At 42.0% G+C, this 18,847-nt stretch overlaps 1 protein-coding gene across 1 annotated transcript in view; it reads left to right on the top strand.

Annotated features, from left to right (window-relative positions):
- LOC122551917 (leucine-rich repeat flightless-interacting protein 2-like) overlaps positions 1-18,847 on the top strand; it is a 100,825-nt gene that overhangs the window by 38,874 nt on the left and 43,104 nt on the right. The window contains exons 3-5 of the mRNA XM_043694486.1: positions 6,309-6,395; positions 11,403-11,420; positions 13,101-13,148. Coding sequence (XP_043550421.1) covers positions 6,309-6,395; positions 11,403-11,420; positions 13,101-13,148 — 153 coding nt within the window. The remainder of the gene's footprint in view (positions 1-6,308; positions 6,396-11,402; positions 11,421-13,100; positions 13,149-18,847) is intronic.

Genomic DNA, 18,847 nt, shown 5'->3' with positions numbered 1-18,847 from the left:
TTCCTTGGATGCTGCCTGACCTGCTGCGCTTTTCCAGCAACACATTTTCAGCTCTGATCTCCAGCATCTGCAGTCCTCACTTTCTCCTTGTTATTTGCTGAGCTTGAATGAAGGGGATGATGCTTTTCATGGTTCATGTAAGAGGCTCTCCAAATCCCTTTGTGCTGTGGATTTCTGTAGTCTATCTCCATTTTAAGTAAATCTCAGCTCCTCTAATCTTCCAGCCAAAGTGCATATCCTCAAGTTATATTCCATCTGCCAAGTTGTTGCCCACTCACTTAACCTGTCTTTATCGCTGTGTAGATTCTTTGTGCCACCTCACTTTTTGCCTTCCAACCAATTTTTGTGTTATCCATATACTTGGCAGTAGTACATTTATTTCAGTCAGCCAAGTCATTAATAAATATTGTAAATAAATGTGATCCAGTACTGATATTTGGGGTACTCCACTAGTTACATGTTGCCATTCCTGAAGAAGGGCTTATGCCCGAAACATCGATTCTCCTGTTCCTTGGATGCTGCCTGACCTGCTGCGCTTTTCCAGCAACACATTTTCATTCTGAATAAGCTCCCTTTATCATAATTCTCTCTCTCGTCTATCAAATGACCAATCCTTTATCCCTTTGAATCTATCTCCAACACATGGACTCTTTTTAAATTGCCATAAGTGTAGCACCTTATTGAACACTTTTCAAAAGAAAATCCAAAATCCTCTGGTTCCTCTTTATCTCCTCTGCTTGTTACCTCCTCAAAGAATTCCAGTAAATCTGTCAGGCATGATTTCCTCTTCATGAAGCCATGCTCACTCTGCTTGACCAGATTATGTATTCCTGAATGCTCTGCTATTTTGCCCATTTCACCATGGTCTCTTAACATTTTCCTCTCCACATCCACTCCAAATTTATCGTGTCAAGACTCCTGAGGATTTTGTATGTTTCAACAAAGTCAGCTCTTACTCTTTTAAACTCCAACAGATATAGGCCTAGCCTGTTAAACCTTTCCTTATAAGGTACCACCCGTCTCTCCAATCCAGGTATTAGTTTTGTAAACTGTCTGATTCATTTACATCCTCCCTTAAATAAGGCAATCAATACTGCACATAGGGCTCCAGTGATCTCAATATTGCCCTATGTGTATAACTGAAGTGTAACTAATTTTATGTATTCAGTTCCTCTGTGGTAAGTGATGACATTCTATTAGTTTTCTTGATTACTTGTTGCACCTGCATACCAGCCTTTTGCAATTCATGCATGAGCACACCTAGACTCTCTCCATCTCAGATCTGTGCAATCACTCACTATTTAGATAATAAGCTTATTTTTACTCTTCCTGCCAAAATGGACAATTGCATATTTTCCCACATTATACTCCATTTGCCATATCTTCATCTTCATTCACTCACTTTATCTATCTTTTTGTACTCTCCACAACTTATCTCCTCACCTATCTTTGTGTCAACATCAAATTTGGCAACCATATATACTCTCTAATTCAATGCAGAATGATTGTTTAAGCTGGTGGTTTTGAATATAAGATAATAAACAGTAGCAAAGGGCAGAGGTGGGGAGGACAAGGAAAGCTATCAGCATGGATGGAGTTAATGAAGCAGAAAACATTGAAGGGTTTATCAATGAGTAGAAGGCTCATATTGGACAAGGTATTACTCAAGAAATAAGCAAATTCTGGAACAAGAATAATGCAGTAATCATAGATGACTTGAATATTCAGATAGACTTCACAGATGAAATTGGGTAACATAGTTCAGAAACAAAGTTCATGCAGTACATTTGATACCATTTCCTACATTGTTGTGGAACACACCAGGGATCAGGCTATTTTAGATGCTGCCTTGTGTAATGAAACAAGGCTAATTAGGAATAATATAATAAGGGATCCTCTGGGGATCAGTGATTGTAAATCTGGAAACCATTATGAAGAAAAAGGTTACAGAGTATTTGGAAAATCATATTATAACTAGACGTACAGTCAACATGGTTTTTGAAAAGGAAATCATGTTTGTCAAATCTATTATGGCTCTTGAAGATGTAACCAATAAGGTAAGTAAATGGGAGTCAGTCGATGTGTAAATGGATTTTCAAAAGGCACCCGATAAAGTTGCCATAAAATATTTCTTGCACATGACAGGGGCTCCTAGAGTTGGGGGCATGATAAATGATTGGCGCAAAAGATCTGATTACAGTGCAGGAATAAATGGATCATTTTCAAATGGCCAAACTGTTACTAGTCGAGTATTGCAAGGATGGGTGCTGAGCCTTTAGACATTTGAGGACTACATTAACAATTTAGATGAAAGGCTCAAATGCAAGTTTGTTGATAATACAGCACTCCATGAGAAACTTAGCTGTGTGAGGGCACACACAAAGAGGTTCAAAAGGATTTAGACAATGGACAAGAAGGTGACTGGTTGGGAAAGGTAGTGTAATGACTATGCTCTCAATTGGCAGAGTGTTGCCAAGTGCAAGGGTTCAATTCCCATACTGGCTGAAGTCAATATGAATCCTGCCTTCTTGACCTTGCCCCTCACCTGAGGCGTGAAGACGTTCAAGTTAAACTCTCTCTCACTCTCTCTCTCTCTCTCTCTCTCTCTCTCTCTCTCTCTCTCTCTCTCTCTCTCTCTTTCTTTTTCTCTCTCTCTCTCTTTTTTTCTCTCTCTTTTTTCTCTCTTTCACTGTAATGAGAGTACAGCCTTATGGTCCTCTGGGATTATGGTGTCTAGTATGACTGAAACAGGCACCTATGATATGAGTTCAAATCACATCTGATCAATTGGGTTGAATTTAAATTGGATTAATTGATAAATCGGTTTAGTCTCAGTAATGTTGACCATGAAACTACTGGATTGTAAAAACTTATCTTGTTTAGTAATATCCTTCAGCGAAAGAAATCTACTTAATATGATTGAGCCAAGGAACAGTTGCCCATATGATTTGTTCCCATGCCACACTTTCTCAGCCCCTGTGTTGTATGCAACAAACTGGTTTGACAGTAAAGGAGGAGATAGGAATATTTGTTTGGATAAAAATAAATAAACTTACTTAAAAAGCTGGCAGCACTTGAAGTAGGAAAGTGAGCCAGTCATGCAGGAGATGCATGCAGTTTGCTCATAAACAGGGATAGACAACAATATGCCAATCAGCCCAACATCAGTAAAAGGTCATTGCTTACACGCAATAATCCCAAGGCAAAATTAATTTGTGTTTGAAGAATCATGGATTGAGAAATGAAAGCACGGATTTGTTTTGTCATTGACTAACTTGATCGCAGTCAATGTGAATGTAAGTGTTTTCAAAAGAAATTTTAACAAAGTTTCATATTATTAACTTGTGAACAATACTGAAGTCCATGGAATTACAGTGGTAGTGTGGAAAATGGATTGAAAGCAGAGCATGGTGGTGACTTGCTGTTGCTATGGTTGGTGAGGAGAAACCAGTGGTGTTCTCCCATTTAATTGGCGTCAGGACTATTAATCTCATTAATAAACATTATCCTGGCGTGTATGGGCAGAATCCTTTGATGTGCAGATGCTATAAAACTTGGAATCACGGTGAACACATACCAGCAAGGCAAAGCAAGACAGGTGAAATAGGTGGACATGTGGCAGATTAAATTTAACACAGTAGTATGAAGTAATTACCAAGAAGGAATGAGAAGAAGTGACATATGTTAAATGTCACAATTTGACAGGGCTTCAGGAATAGAGAGAGCTTGGCTACAAAATGTTCAAGGTAATGTTGGAATTTTTGGAAATTTTTTCACAGGATGTGGGTATCACTGGCAAGGTCAGCACTGGTTGCTCATCCCCAAATGTCTTTGTGAGGGTGGACATGTTGAGACAGCTGTTAAAAAGGCATAAAACGCTTGGCATTGTAAGTAGAGACAGAGAGTAGAAAAGCAAGAATCAGCCTCTTACTTCCACAGCTATTAACAATAACCAATAAAATCATTTCAAGGACTGTTATTGTGTGATTTATAGTGACAATTTGGTTGTTTTTAGCCAAATCTGGGAAGAACATCTACATCACTTGACAGAGCTGCTTGACTGATTGCAGAAAGCCAATCTGATTTTAAATAGGGCTAAAAATGAATTTGCCAAAGCAAAAGTGACTTATCTGGGCCACACTGCAGGACAAGATCAAAGCAGCTCCTAGTGAACGGAAAGTAAGGGTTTTTTTATATTTTCCCATGCCTTGGACAAGAAATGAAATTTTGAATTATATTGACACAAGTGGATTTCATCATAATTTTATTCTGAACTTCAGCACCCAAATCTGCAGCATTGTGTTTCAGTGATAATCCTGCTCATTTTATTTTAATGTTGTTCTTAATTTAATTTGTTGAGCTATATTTCAACCTGGATCTCATTTGTCTTAGGTATCAGTAGTCTGGAGAGCTTTGTAGACTTCAGCATTCAATTGAGATGGATTTGAGATGGGGAATAAGAGAGGACACAATAGCCAAAATATGAGTAGTATTCTTCAGTTACTCTGTGAATGACCTGATAGAGTTGTATAAAATCATGAGAGGCATGGATATGGTGAATAACCAATGTCTTTTTCTAGGATGGGGGAGTCTAAAACTAGAGAGAATAGGTTTAAGGTGAGAGGGGAAATATTTAAAAAGTGCTCAAGGGGATAGCCTTTTCACACAGAGGGTGATGCGCATATGGTACGAGCTGCCAGAGGAAGTGGTGGGGTGAGGTACAATTGCGACATTTAAAAGGCATCTGGATGGGTATATGAATAGGAAGGGTTTAGAGAGATGGGGGCAATATGCTAGGTCAGAATAGGATGTCTAGTCGGCCAGACGAGTTGGACCGAAGGGTCTGTTTCCATGCTGTATGACTCTAAGTCACTTGGTCATCATAAACAGCAGTTGCATGAATACGGTGATGAGATGTCATTTATGACTAAGTCGACAGCTGATATCAAAACTGACAATGCTTCCAATTAGTTATTGTTGCAAATAGCTATGGCCCAGCACTAGAATCTTGTTTTACTCTCCAAGAGTCAACACAGTGGGCTCCCCAGTTAGAATCACAGAATTCCTACAGCATGGAAGTAGGCCATTTGGCCCATCAAGTCCACACAGACCTTGCAAAAAGCATCCCACTCAGATCCACCCCGTCCTTGTAACCCCATATATTCCGTGGCTAACCCACCTAACCCAGAGATCCCTGGACACTATGGGCAATTTAGCATGGCCAATCCACCAAGCCTTCACATCTTTGGACTGTGGGAGGAAACCAGAGCACCCGGAGGAAACCCACACAGACACGGGGAGAATGTGCAAACATCTGTTAAGAAGTAGTGATGCAGTGTGCACAACAGGAATGAAAAGTTATGTAGGAACGAACTATCATTTATATAGCACCTTTCACAACCTCAACACATGCAAAATCTGTTGTAAGAAGCATGGCTGGTGGAAACAGATCAGTCACTATAACATTGGGGATCTCTAATGGTGCAGACCGATCTGTTACTGTATAACACTGGGATACAGTATTGTTGGGATACATCTGTTATTGTAAAACACAGGTGCAGTACTGGTGGGGATAGGTCTATCTTTGTATAATCTGGGTACGATACTGTTGGAGACAGGTCTGTCACTGTATAATACAGGGTTACATTTCTAGTGGAACAGGCTTCTCACTATATAACACAAATACAGTACTTGTTGGAATATATGTATCACCATATAACACAAGGGTATGGACCCAGTGGATAGAACTTCAGTCACTGGGTTCCTTAATCCAAGGCTAACATTCCTTTTTGATCTATTGAATGGGACAAGATGAAGTGTCCTTTCTTGCAAAGTGATGGCTGTATAGCCTGCAGTCCTGATCCCCATAACCTCCACAAGTTATTGTCCAATATATCTAATTTTTCTAAAGGTTGTTCACAGTGGCATGCCCCACCGGTTTTTCCAGGGTTTTCCAATGGAGTGGTGTTTCTTTGTAAAAGGCTCCCTGGTTGTTGAGAAGTAGAGATGCAGAGTGTCCAACAGGAATAGTAAGTTAACCAGGAATGAACTAGCTTTTATTTAGCACCTTTCAAAGCCTCAACTCAAGCAAAATCTGTTGTAATGTAAGAAACGTGGCTGTACTGGTCAGGACAGACTTGTCACTAAATAACACTGGGATGCAGTGTTGTTAGGAACAGGTCTATTGCTGTTTAATAATATGGTACAGTACTGATGGCTATAGGTTTGTCACTATAAAACACTGGGTACAGTACTTGTAGGGACAGGCCTGTCATGATTTTCTCATGATTTTTCTTTGTCCTTGACAGGCTGAGGCCAGATTGGCGGCGAAACGGGCTGCACGGGCTGAAGCACGAGAGATCCGAATGAAAGAGCTAGAAAGACAGCAGAAAGAGGTGAGTTGGGGAATTGGGCACATGGTGGCAATGTTTGGTACTTTTCCCCCAGTGCTGCTATGTAATTGACAATTGCTGAGATTGTACTGGTCAGAGCTGAGTCATGAGAGAAAGGCTGAGGACTTCTCATTTTAGATTGAGAAGGCTGAACTCTCTGGATTGATTCACCAGATCATCTAACAATGCTTCAGGAAGGAGTGACTGACGTACTCTGTAACAGCATCACCTGCAGGTTTCTTTCCAACCATCAACTATTCCGTCCTGGATATAGCAACATAGGAATAAGTGGTCAGCCTGTTCTGCCATTTAATATGAATATAGCTTATCAAACACTTTTACTAAACTATCCCCATAACTCCATATACTGCTGATAATCAGAAATTTGTCAATCTATGCCTTAAACATACTGAAAGGCTGAAGTCCCATTGCACTACCCCACCCCACTCACCAAAAAAAAAGATTTACAATCCTGTCTTTACCTCGGTCCTAAATAGAGTCATAGAGATGTACAGCATGGAAACAGACCCTTCGGTCAAACACATTCATGCCGACCAGATATCCCAACCCAATCTAGTCCCACCTACCAGCACCTGGCCCATATCTCTCCAACCCTTCCTATTCATATTCCCATCCAGATGCCTTTTAAATGTGACAATTGTACCAGCCTCCATCACTTCCTCTGGCAGCACATTCCATATACGTATCACCCTCTGTGTGAAAAGATTGCCCCTTAGGTCTCTTCCCTTCTCCCCCTAAACCTGTGCCCTCTAGCTCTGGACTACCCCACCCCAGGGAAAAGACCTTGTCTATTTACCCTATCCATGCCCCTCTGATTTTATAAGCCTCTATAAGGTCACCCCTCACCCTCTGACTCTCTAGGGAAAACAGCCCTAGCCTATTCAACCTCTCCCTATAGCTCAAATCCTCCTACTCTGGCAACATCTTTGTAAATCTTTTCTGAACCCTTTCAAGTTTCACAACATCCTTCCGATAGGAAGGAGACCAGAATTGCATGCAGTATTCCAAAAGTGGCCTAAGCAATGTCCTGTACAGCCGCAACATGACCTCCCAACTCCTCTACTCAATATTCTGACCAACAAAGGAAAGCATACCAAAACTCAATATTCTGACCAACAAAGGAAAGCATACCAAATGCCTTCTTCACGTTCTATCTACCTGTGACTCTCCTTTCAAGGAGCTATCAACCTGAACTCTAAGGTCTCTTTGTTCAGCAACATTCCCTAGGACCTTACAATTAAGTGTACAAGTCCTACTAAGATTTGCTTTCCCAAAATGCAGCACCTCACATTTATTTAAACTCTATCTGCCATTCCTCAGCCCATTGGCTCATCTGATCAAGATCCTGTTGTAATCCGAGGTAACCTTCTTCGCTGTCCACTACACCTCCAATTTAATAGCATTTCCCTTATTTTAAATTGTGTTCTTCGGTTCTAGACTCCTCACCAGGAGTGTATCAACTGCATCTATCCTGTCTAACTCGACATCTTTTGTAGGTTTAAGTGAGATCACCTCTCATTCTTTGAAGCTTGAGAATACTGGAGTTTTCCCAATCTCTCTCCAAAGGACAGTCCCATCAACCTGGGAAAAAGTCTGGGGAATTTAACATACCTTTTAAATTCTTACATTATCACCCAAGAACTCCCCATCTCCGATTATTTGAAATAGAAGTAACCTGTTCAGACCCTCAAGCCCATTTATATAAACTAATCAAGAAAAAGGCTTCACAAAGGGGAAAGCACGCCAAACAAATTTATTAGAACTTTTTGAGGAGGTAACAAGCAGGAAAACCAATAGATGTGATGTGTCTGAATTTCCAAATGGCATTCGATAAGATGCTGCACATAAGGCTACTTTATTAATAGAAGTGAATGTACTGTCACCCATTTACGGATAGACATAAAGATAGGTGATGAGGTAAGTAGTGAGGATGGCACGGTCCACATTGAGAGTGTGCTTGCAGACTTGACATAACATGGTATAGGAAATTGTGATGTTATACACTTTACCAGTTGAATATTATTAAATGAACAGAAACAATGGAAAACTGTAGTGCAGAGGGATTTGGGGGTCCTCGTGCAAGAATCCCAAAATCCCAATATCAGTAGGTAATAAGGAAGGCAAATGGGCTGTTAACCCATATTTTGTAGGCAATGGAGTATAAAATTAGGGACATCTTTCTCAAATTAAAGGCTCTAATTAATCATACCTGGAATGCTGTGAACAGTTTTGGTCTTTTCTAAGGAAAGATATACTGGCGTTAGAGGCGGTCGAAGGAGGTCAATTCAGGGTATAGAGGGTCCATCCTAGAGGAATGGTTGAGCAGCTGGAGTTTAGAGGAATGAGGGGAAACGTTATTGAAACATACAAGATTCTTAGGGGACTGGTAGGGATTGTTTTCTGTTATGGGAGTCTAGGACCAGAAGTGAAAATCTGAGAGTAAGCTGTCATAGAATCATACAGCACAGAAACAGTCCATTTAGTCCAACTTATCTACACCAACCAGATATCCTAAACTGATCTAGTCCCATTTGCCAGCATTTGGCCCATATCCCTCAAAACCTTCCTATTCATGTATTTTTAATGCCTTTCAAATGTTGTAATTGCACCTGCATCCACCACCTCCTCTGGTAGCTCGTTCCACACACACACACCACCCTCTGCATGAAAAGTTACCCCTCAGGTCCTTTTAAAATCTTTCCCCTCTCACCTTAAACCTATGTCTTCGAGTTCTGGACTGCCTTACTCGGGGGGAGAAAAGACCTTGGTTATTTAATCTATCTAAGCCCCTCATGATTTTATAAACCTTTATTAGGTCACTCCTCAGCCTCTGACACTGCAGGGAAAAAAACCCAGCCTATTCAATCTCTCCCCATAGCTCAAACTTTTCATTCCCAGCAACATTCTTGTAAATCTTTTTTGGATCCTGAACAGCATCTTCCCTATTAGCAGGGAGACCAGAATTGAATGTGGCATTCCAAAAGTGGTCTCACCACAATCCTGTAGAGCTGCCATATAATATCCCAACTCTTAAATTCAATGCACCGACCAACACCCATTGAGGACAGAATTTCTCCTCTGGGGGTACTGTGCAGAATTCCTTACCACAGAGGGCTGGTGAGGTTGGGTTTTTAAGTATATTCAAGGTTGAGATGGACAGGCATTTAATCAATAAGGTCATCAGGTGTTTTGGGGAATAGATCAGTCTCCAATCAGTCATGATCTTATTGAATGGTGAAGCACTCCCAAGGGCTGAGTGGCCTACTTTTGCTCCTATGCCTAATAATCTGTTGAGGAGAAAGTGAGGTCTGCAGATGCTGGAGATCAGAGCTGAAAATGTGTTGCTGGAAAAGCGCAGCAGGTCAGGCAGCATCCAGGGAACAGGAGAATCGACGTTTCGGGCATAAGCCCTTCTTCAGCCCTCATTCCTGAAGAAGGGCTTATGCCCGAAACGTCGATTCTCCTGTTCCCTGGATGCTGCCTGACCTGCTGCGCTTTTCCAGCAACACATTTTCAGCTAATAATCTGTTGACTTAATCAAATCGGATTATTGTTAATTTTGCAACATCTTCAATTCTCTCACCCCTTCGTTCAATATCCTTTCATGCCCTTACCTAAAGAAAGAATAAAACTTTCATCCTTGAAAGCACCAATTTCCTCAACATGACAACCCATTTTGTAAGTGTTCTAAATTGCACCTTTCTTTTGTGTTGATGACCTCCCTCCTGATTTCACACTGTCCTATTTACAGTGAAGGCTCTCATGTCCTGGATTTAGTTTCCCTGTATTAACCTGATGAAATCCTTTTCATTTGAATATTTTGAACAGTTTGATCAGATCATATTTTAATTCCAAATACTCAAGAGGATGTAAATTAGTTTGAGGCCACATTCATAACTTTTTAAGGCCAAGTGCTGAGCAACATCGTAGAAGGAGCTTCACCATACAGACTGTAAAACATTCAGAAAGTGAACCAGTAACTACAGCACAACAACGAGGGGCAGATAGTAAATACCAGCATTGCCAGCTATGTCCAATGACAAACACACATTTTACAAAGACTGGTAGTAATCCAGGTGGAGGCCTGCCCATTACACCAGCAGAAGCCCATTTTTAACAGTGGTAAGTGAGCAAATCTAACTGCCATAGAACCCCTGGTGTAATGCCCACAGACATCCAACTATAACTGGTTACAACTGTAGACAGCCAGTTGTGCTCCCTTTAGTTACCAAGCTGTAATTCCAGTTGATGCCCGGCTGTAGTGCATCCTTGTGTGCTATCGCTGCCATATATGTCTTTCTCAACAGTGTTGTTCTTGCTGGCTGCACTGTATTCTGGAAAGGTTTTGTGAACTTTCCAGGTTACAGATGGCTTCTGTACTACCGCCTTCCTTTGTGTGATTTCTGAGCTTTGTAGAGAATTGAAGGAGCTTTGAGCCATCTGTACTCTGAAGCAATGTATGTTTCATTGATCACATCCACTGAACTGGCTGTATTGACTTTGTAGTTAATGGATGTTACATATTTGGTTGTCCTCTATTCTCAGTTGCCCAAGAATCACCACTTCAAACTGCTGGACTGTTGCCATGGTGATCTAAGTTTCGTTCCAGTTGTTTTGGCTGTCGGTTAATTAGATACTGAGTGTGATCGAAAGAGAGGCAGGTCTGAGCTGCACTCTCTTGATCTGAGTGAGCAGGACCAAAAAGGGTCTCTTGGATCTTGCATTCAGTTTGGAGTTTGGCTTTTGATTGTATGCCATCATGGTCTCTATCTGGGCCTTGGCCCTGTGGGTCACAAGCCAGAGTCCCGAAATACAAAAACTGGGTCCAATTTATCCTGTGGTTAGGAAGGATATACAAAATAAAACATCTCAATCTTCATGTGGGACCAGTTGTTCTTTCTGACTGAAACTCTGCAACTCTCTCTGCGTATTCAATCTATTTAACTTCTGTCTTTTGCTATTTTCCTTCAAATTTCCTCCACTCGGCAGATTTACCAGGTTCAAAAGGTGAGCCTTCCTCGCTGTTATGTTTGTCTCATGGTTTAATCTTACCACTCCTTAGTGCATGCACTAATGTCACTTGCACCTACCCCATGATGGTGTTGGTTTGGAGGCATGGCCAGTCAGCAGCGAAGTTAAAAATCCATAGCTACCCAACTGTTTGCTCAAACCTGGGTTTTCTTTTGTTCTCCTTGTTATTTTTTCCAGATTTTGTCTTCTCCAGACTGACACTTCGATCTGGTTTCCAACACAGATCGGTCTGTGCCAGTGTGTTAGACTGTTGTCCACAGAGGTCTCTGACTACCCTATGTAGCAAGAATCTTGGCTGTCTGGTATCTTCTCTCTGCCCAGCTGCTTCATTGGTCTGCAACTTGTCAACAGGCCAAAAATGTTTCAGTTAAGTCTGTACACTAACAGTGGAACAGGAGGAAGCCATTCAGTCCATTCAGCCTATTTTGCCAATGTACCTTAACATCATTTGCCTGACTTCGATCCAAAACTTTGTCTCCTTCTCTTAGTGAGCAAAAATTTATTGATCATCTTCAAACTCTGTTCACTCCTAGCAGTCTCGGCCATTGGAGAAATTGTGTGTTCCAAATATCTGCAACATCTTGTGTGAAAATATGTTTTCTGATTTCACTGCTGACCATCCTGCCTCTAGTTTTATTGATAAGTTGCACATTCTAGCTTTTGCTGGCAATAGTAGAAGTGTCTATGTTTGAATGTGGGTCAGGGATCAAACTTCTGAGATGTCTCTTTGGCAGTTTCAGTCTGAGACTTTGTATAATTCTAAGATATGTGTCTGTCTCTGGGGTGTTTTGTCTTTGTCGCTTTGTGGACATGACTCTGTTTGGGTTGGTCTTTGGAAATGTCTCCGAGTGAGTAGGCCTGAGAGTGCGCTGTGCGTGGTTCTTGATGCATGCCTCTTTCAGTTTCTATGGGGATATCACTGTGGGAGAGCATCTTTGTCATGTCTGTCTCTGGGTGGGCCTCCTGTCTTTGTGTTGGCGCATGTTCCTGTCAGGGTCTGTCTGCATGGGGCTGTGTCTCTGTGGGCCAATGTCCCTGCCTCTGTGTTGCATTTCCTTTGGCCTGTGGAGTTGGGTCTAAGGGAAGGGAAGTGGGAAGTTAGATGGACCCCGTGTCAGTATAGCTTCCTTATGTTTCTGTTATCGAAGGGACAAGCTGCTCACTCGATAGCTCCATTAGTGCATAAACCTGCCAAGCTTGGGAGTTTTCAACCAAGCCTTTCAGTGTTGACTAGTGGGGCACAACCATGATGATCCCGTACATTCGCTGACCTCCCTCTAGGGTGGGAGCTATGTTAAAGGGGTGCTACTCCTAAGGCTGCAGAATTGTAGGTCCTCTGAATGGGTCTTCAGCTTTGCCAGCCTGTTAAAAAAATCTGGAGGCTGCCCTCTCAAATATTGTGCTCTTGAGGACTCCTGTTTAGTCCTTTCCTAAAGGTCCCAAACCCACAGGGAAATTTAGCCCAGTCCATTCAAGCCTGCATTTGATGTCTCCCACCTGGCTCATTAATACAAGTTGAATGAGGCTGCTTGCTATTGCTTGTGATTCTGAAATGCTGCACGATCTTTAACATAATTAGTCCACCTCCATGTTCATAATTAATCTTGTCTTCCCTGCTCTCTCCCCTTTCCTAAACTCTACTTTTTCTGTTCTTAGAAATATTATGGGCTGGATTCAAAATTTGGAGACATCGAACAGTGGATGGTAATGTCTGCACAATTTGTAGAATCCTCACTTTCCCACCCCTCCTATTCAGAAGTAATCTTTTGAGGTTATTGTTGTATAAGACAGTAACTGAAAGGGTTAACTGACATCATGTGATGAGCTCCACCCATCAGGATATGTCAGGCTCCTGTTCCTGGGAGGAGCTATAACCATGTTCAAATTTGCAAGGTAACAATATTGTGTACATCTAGATACACTATACCTCTGTGTACACACTATAATTGAATAAACACTGTACTTCTATGTACCTCTGTACAAGCACCATACCAATGTGTATGCAGTATACCTCTGTGTGCACGGTATACCTTTATGTACAGACTTCCATGTGTCTCTGTGCACGCACTGTACCTCCATAAAACTCCGTATACTATTGTGTACACGCTGTACATCCTGTATACATCTGTATATATTCTGTACTGATAACCTCTGCTTATACACTACTTCCATGTACCTGTACATATGCACTGTAGATTAGATTAGATTACTTACAGTGTGGAAACAGGCCCTTCGGCCCAATAAGTCCACACCGCCCCGCCGAAGCGCAACCCACCCATACCCCTACATTTATACCTTACCTAACACTACGGACAATTTAGCATGGCCAATTCACCTGACCTGCACATCTTTTGGACTGTGGGAGGAAACCGGAGCACCCGGAGGAAACCCACGCAGACACGGGGAGAACATGCAAACTCCACACAGTCAGTCGCCTGAGGCGGGAATTGAACCCGGGTCTCTGGCGCTGTGAGGCAGCAGTGCTAACCACTGTGCCACCGTACCTCTGGGCAGATACTATACTTTCATGTGTGTGCTGCACCTCTGTATATATTGTTACCTCTGTAAGCACTTACTCGAAAGTGTAGCTTGTGTTCTTACAAAGGACTCTCATGTCGCTCTTAATGTAATTAGCTATAAAGTACTTTGTAAAACACCTATTCTGTTTATCAAGACTGAACCCCATTTCTGCCTAAGACTCTATGTCGGAATCCTCTGCACTTGGTATCAATAACTTAAACAAATACCATTCAGAAGGATTGGTAACAGTGAATATACCCAAAGTATCTCTAATGATTCTGTTGGACATAATCATGACAGATATCATGCGGATTGAGCTACTATCTGAAAATGCACCAATTATCAGTAAAGTGGACTAGGTCTTATTATCTGATTTCCTTTGAACTTTGGTGAGACTTGAAGCCTGAGTGGTCGAAATACCCTCACTATCCAGGAGGTAGTATCACTCTTCCATTTCCTCATTACGTTGAATATTTCCCCTTCACTGAAATTCAGGAATAAGTCCAGGAGGGTCTACCAGAAAACAGGGTCTGACTGATGGGAGGCTGATCAGAGTCTTCAAAACACAAAACAATTCAGAATTCAGCTGTGAGCTGAACGTTCATGTACCTCAGTACACCTGAATGTACACTATACTTGTATGTATGCCCTGTACCTGAGTGTGCATAGTGTATCTCTGTAAACCTCGATGTACGCATTATAGCTCCATGTACCCTTATGTGCTTCTGTGTATGCACACTATGTTGGTGTACTTCAGTATGCACTGTAGCTCTGTTGTATCCCTATGCACACACTGTACCTCAATTAACATAGTCTGTGCACATTGTACTTCCATGTACCTCTGTTCACACTGAACCTTGGTGTACCATTGTGTGTATCTCTGTATACATTGTACGCCAGTGTCTCAAGGTATTGTTATGTACACTTTGGTGTACATCTAGATACACTATACCTCTGTGTACACACTATAATTGAATAAACACTGTACTTCTATGTACCTCTGTACAAGCACTATACCAATGTGTATGCACTATACCTCTGTGTGCACGGTATACCTTTATGTACAGACTTCCATGTGTCTCTGTGCACGCACTGTACCTCCATAAAACTCTGTATACTATTGTGTACACACTGTACATCCTGTGTACATCTGTATATATTCTGTACTGATAACCTCTGCATATACACTACTTCCAAGTACCTGTACCTCTGGGCAGATACTATACTTCCATGTATTTCTGTGTCTGCACTATACTTTCATGTGTTTCTGTGTGTGCTGCACCTCTGTATGAATTGTTACCTCTGTACGTACTATACTGCCACATGCTTCAGCCTATGCACTGTATCGTACACATGACACCCCTGTGTAACTGTGTACTGCCATTTTACCTAATATACGTACTAGACTAACTCCATAAACCTCTGTTTATTCACTGTACCTATACTATACACAAGTCAATAGATGTGAAACTGGAAGAGCACAGCAGGTCACTCAGCATCTGAGGAGCAGGAAAGTCAACGTTTAAGACCGAAACCTTTCATCAGGACTGGGGAGGGGGAGGGGTTCATCAGTAGATGGAAGAAGGGGGTGACGCTGGGGCAAGGGTGGTTGGGTGATAGGTGGATGCAGGTAGGGGGTTATTATGATTGGTAAGGGTGGAGCGGATAGATGAGCAGGAAGATGGACAGGTTAGAACAGGTCAAGGAGGCAAGGAGGACGGTTAGGGCAACCCAGCAAAATATAAAGTGTTGTTCCTCCATTTTCCATTTGGCCTCACTCTGATAAGAGATACTGAGTTAAAAATCACACAAACACCAGGTTATACTCCAATAGGTTTAATTGGAAGCACTAGCTTTCGGAGTGCCGCTCCTTCATCAGGAAGGCAGCTCCTTCATCATGAAGGAGCAGTGCTCCGAAAGCTAGTGCTTCCAATTAAACCATGTTGGAGTATAACCTGGTGTTGTGTGATTTTTAACTTTGTACACCCCAGTCCAACACCAGCATCTCCAAATCAAGAGATATTGAGGCTTTGGCCAAGAAAAAGGAGGCACTGCTCAGTTACCAGCAGCTGGTATCAAGGGAATCCCTAGAGATACACAAGACATACAGGAGTTTACTGAAGAAAGAAATAGGAAAGCGAAACGGGGGCATGAGATAACCTTTACTGAAAAGATTAGGGTGAATCCAATGAGGTCTTTAATTATATTAAAGGAAAAAGAATAATGAGAGAAAATGAGTCCACTCAAGGACTATAGTGGACATGCATGTTTGGAACTGTAGGAGATGGATGAGGTCCACAGTGAATATTTTTCTTCTGTGTTTACTATGGAGAAAGACATGATGACTTGGGGACTTGGGGAAGTTAGTGGTGGTATCTTGGAGTCAGTCCATATCACAGTAGGGGAAGTGCTGGATGTATTACAATGTGTGAAGGTGGATAAATCTCCTGGTCCTGACCAGATGACTCCAAGAACACTGCAATAGGCTAGAGAAGAAATTGCGAGGGCCCTGGCTAATATTTTTGCATCATCGTTAGCCACTGTTGAGGTCCTGGAAGACTGGAGCTAGTGAATGTTGTGTCCTTATTGGAGAAGGGCTGCAAAGAAAAACCAGGGACCTATAGACCAGTAAACTTAACATCTGTGGTAGCTTACTTGAAAAGATTCTGAGAGCTAAGATATACGTGCATTTGGAAAGACAGGGTTTGATTAGGAGTAGTCAGCATGGTTTTGTGCGTGGGAGATCATGTTTCACAAATTTAAAGAGAGTTTTTTAGATTAGATTACATTACAGTGTGGAAACAGGCCCTTCGGCCCAACAAGTCCACACCGACCCGCCGAAGCACAACCCACCCATACGTTTACCCCTTACCTAAGGCTACGGGCAATTTAGCATGGCCAATTCACCTGACTTGCACATCTTTGGACTGTGGGAGGAAACCGGAGCACCCGGAGGAAACCCACGCAGACACGGGGAGAATGTGCAAACTCCACACAGTCAGTCGCCTGAGGCGGGAATTGAACCCGGGTCTCTGGCGCTGTGAGGCAGCAGTGCTAACCACTGTGCCACCGTGCCGCCCACGGTTCTTTGAAGTGACCAGGAAAGTTTATGAGGGCAGGGCGATGGGACATAGTCTATGTACATTCCAGTAAGGCCATTGATATGTTCCACATGGTAGGCTGCTTTGGAAGGTTAGATTGTATGAAATCCAGGGGGCGCTGGCAAATTGGATCCACAATTGGCTTGATGGTAGGAAGCAGAGAGTAATAGTGGAAGGATGCTTCTTGGACTGGAGACCTGTGACTAGTGGTGTACCTCAGCGGTTGTTGCTGGGACCATTGCTATTTGTTATCTCTTTCAATGATTTGGATGAGAATGTACAAGGTATGATTAGTACGTTTGCAGATAACGCTAAAATAAATGGTAATGTGGACAGTGAGGAAAGTTCTCAGAAATTGCAACAGGATCTTGATCAGCTGAGGAAGTGGACCGAGAAATGGCAAGTGGAATTCAATATAGATAAATATGATGTCTTGCTTTTTGGCAAGTTAAATCAAGATAGGGGTTTCATGGTGAATGGTAGGGCCTTAAGGAGTGTAGTGGAACGGAGAGACCTTGGAGTTCAGGTGCACAGTTTTCTGAAATTGGAGACACTCGTAGACAGGGTAGTAAAAGAGGGTTTTGGCACACTGGCGTTGATTGGTCAGGGTGTTGAGCATAGAAGTTGGGAAGTTCTGTTGTAGTTGTACAGGACCTTGGTGAGGCCGCACTTGGAGTATTGTGTTCAGTTTTGATCAACTTGCTCTAGGAACGATGTTATTGAACTGGAAAGAGTGCAAAAGAAATTTACAAGGATGTTGTCGGGACTCAATGGCCTCAATTATAGGGAGAGGTTAGACAAGCTAGGACTTTTTTTGTTTACAGCATAGGAGACTGAGGGGGGATCTTATGGAAGTGTATAAGATCATGAGAGGCATGGATAGGGTGAATGCACTTAGTCTTTTTCCCAGGGTTGGGGAATCGAGGACAAGACATCAGTTTAGGGTTAGAGGGGAAAGAGTAAAAGGGAACCTGAGGGGCAACTTTTTTACACAGAGGATGGTATGCAAATGGAATGAACTGCCACTAGACATGGTTGAGGTGGATACATTAACAACATTTAAAAGGCATTTGGCTAAAATATAAATAGGAAAAGTTTAGAAGGACATGGGGCTAGCATGGTTGGATATTTGGTCGGCATGGACTGGTTTGGGCTGAGCGACGTGTCTCCATGCTGTAGGATTGTATGACAGTCCTACTTTATTGATCAGAATATTGAGTACAGGCATTGGGAGGTCATGTTGTGGCTGTACAGAACATTAGTTAGGCCACTTTTGGAATACTGCGAGTAATTCTGGTCTCCTTCCTATAGGAAAGATGTTGTGAAACTTGAAAGGGTTCAGAAAAGATTTACAAGGATGTTGCGAGGGTTGGAGTTTTTGGGAGAGGCTGAATAGGCTGGGGCTGTTTAGTGCCCTTATAGAGGTTTATAAAATCATGAATGGCATAGTTAGGATAAAGTTAAAAATCACACAACACCAGGTTATAGTCCAACAGGATTAATTGGAAGCACACTAGCTTTCGGAGTGACGCCTCTTCATCAGGTGATTGTGGAGGGCTCGATCGTAACACAGAATTTATAGCAAAAATTTGCAGTGTGATGTAACTGAAATTATACATTGAAGAATTGATTGTCTGTTAAGCCTTTCATCTGTTAGAATACAGTGATAATTTCACTTCTTTCATGTGTAAATCACAAAACCCTTTTTTTAAAGTTGCATTCTCGGGTTAGCTGTTAACAATGGTGATAGCGAGACAATATGTTGAAGGTGTTATCCTCCTG

The sequence above is a fragment of the Chiloscyllium plagiosum genome, chromosome 7 (genome assembly GCF_004010195.1).
Source record: "Chiloscyllium plagiosum isolate BGI_BamShark_2017 chromosome 7, ASM401019v2, whole genome shotgun sequence".
NCBI classification, from domain to species: Eukaryota; Metazoa; Chordata; class Chondrichthyes; order Orectolobiformes; family Hemiscylliidae; genus Chiloscyllium; species Chiloscyllium plagiosum.
This window is presented reverse-complemented; position numbering and strand designations above follow the sequence as displayed.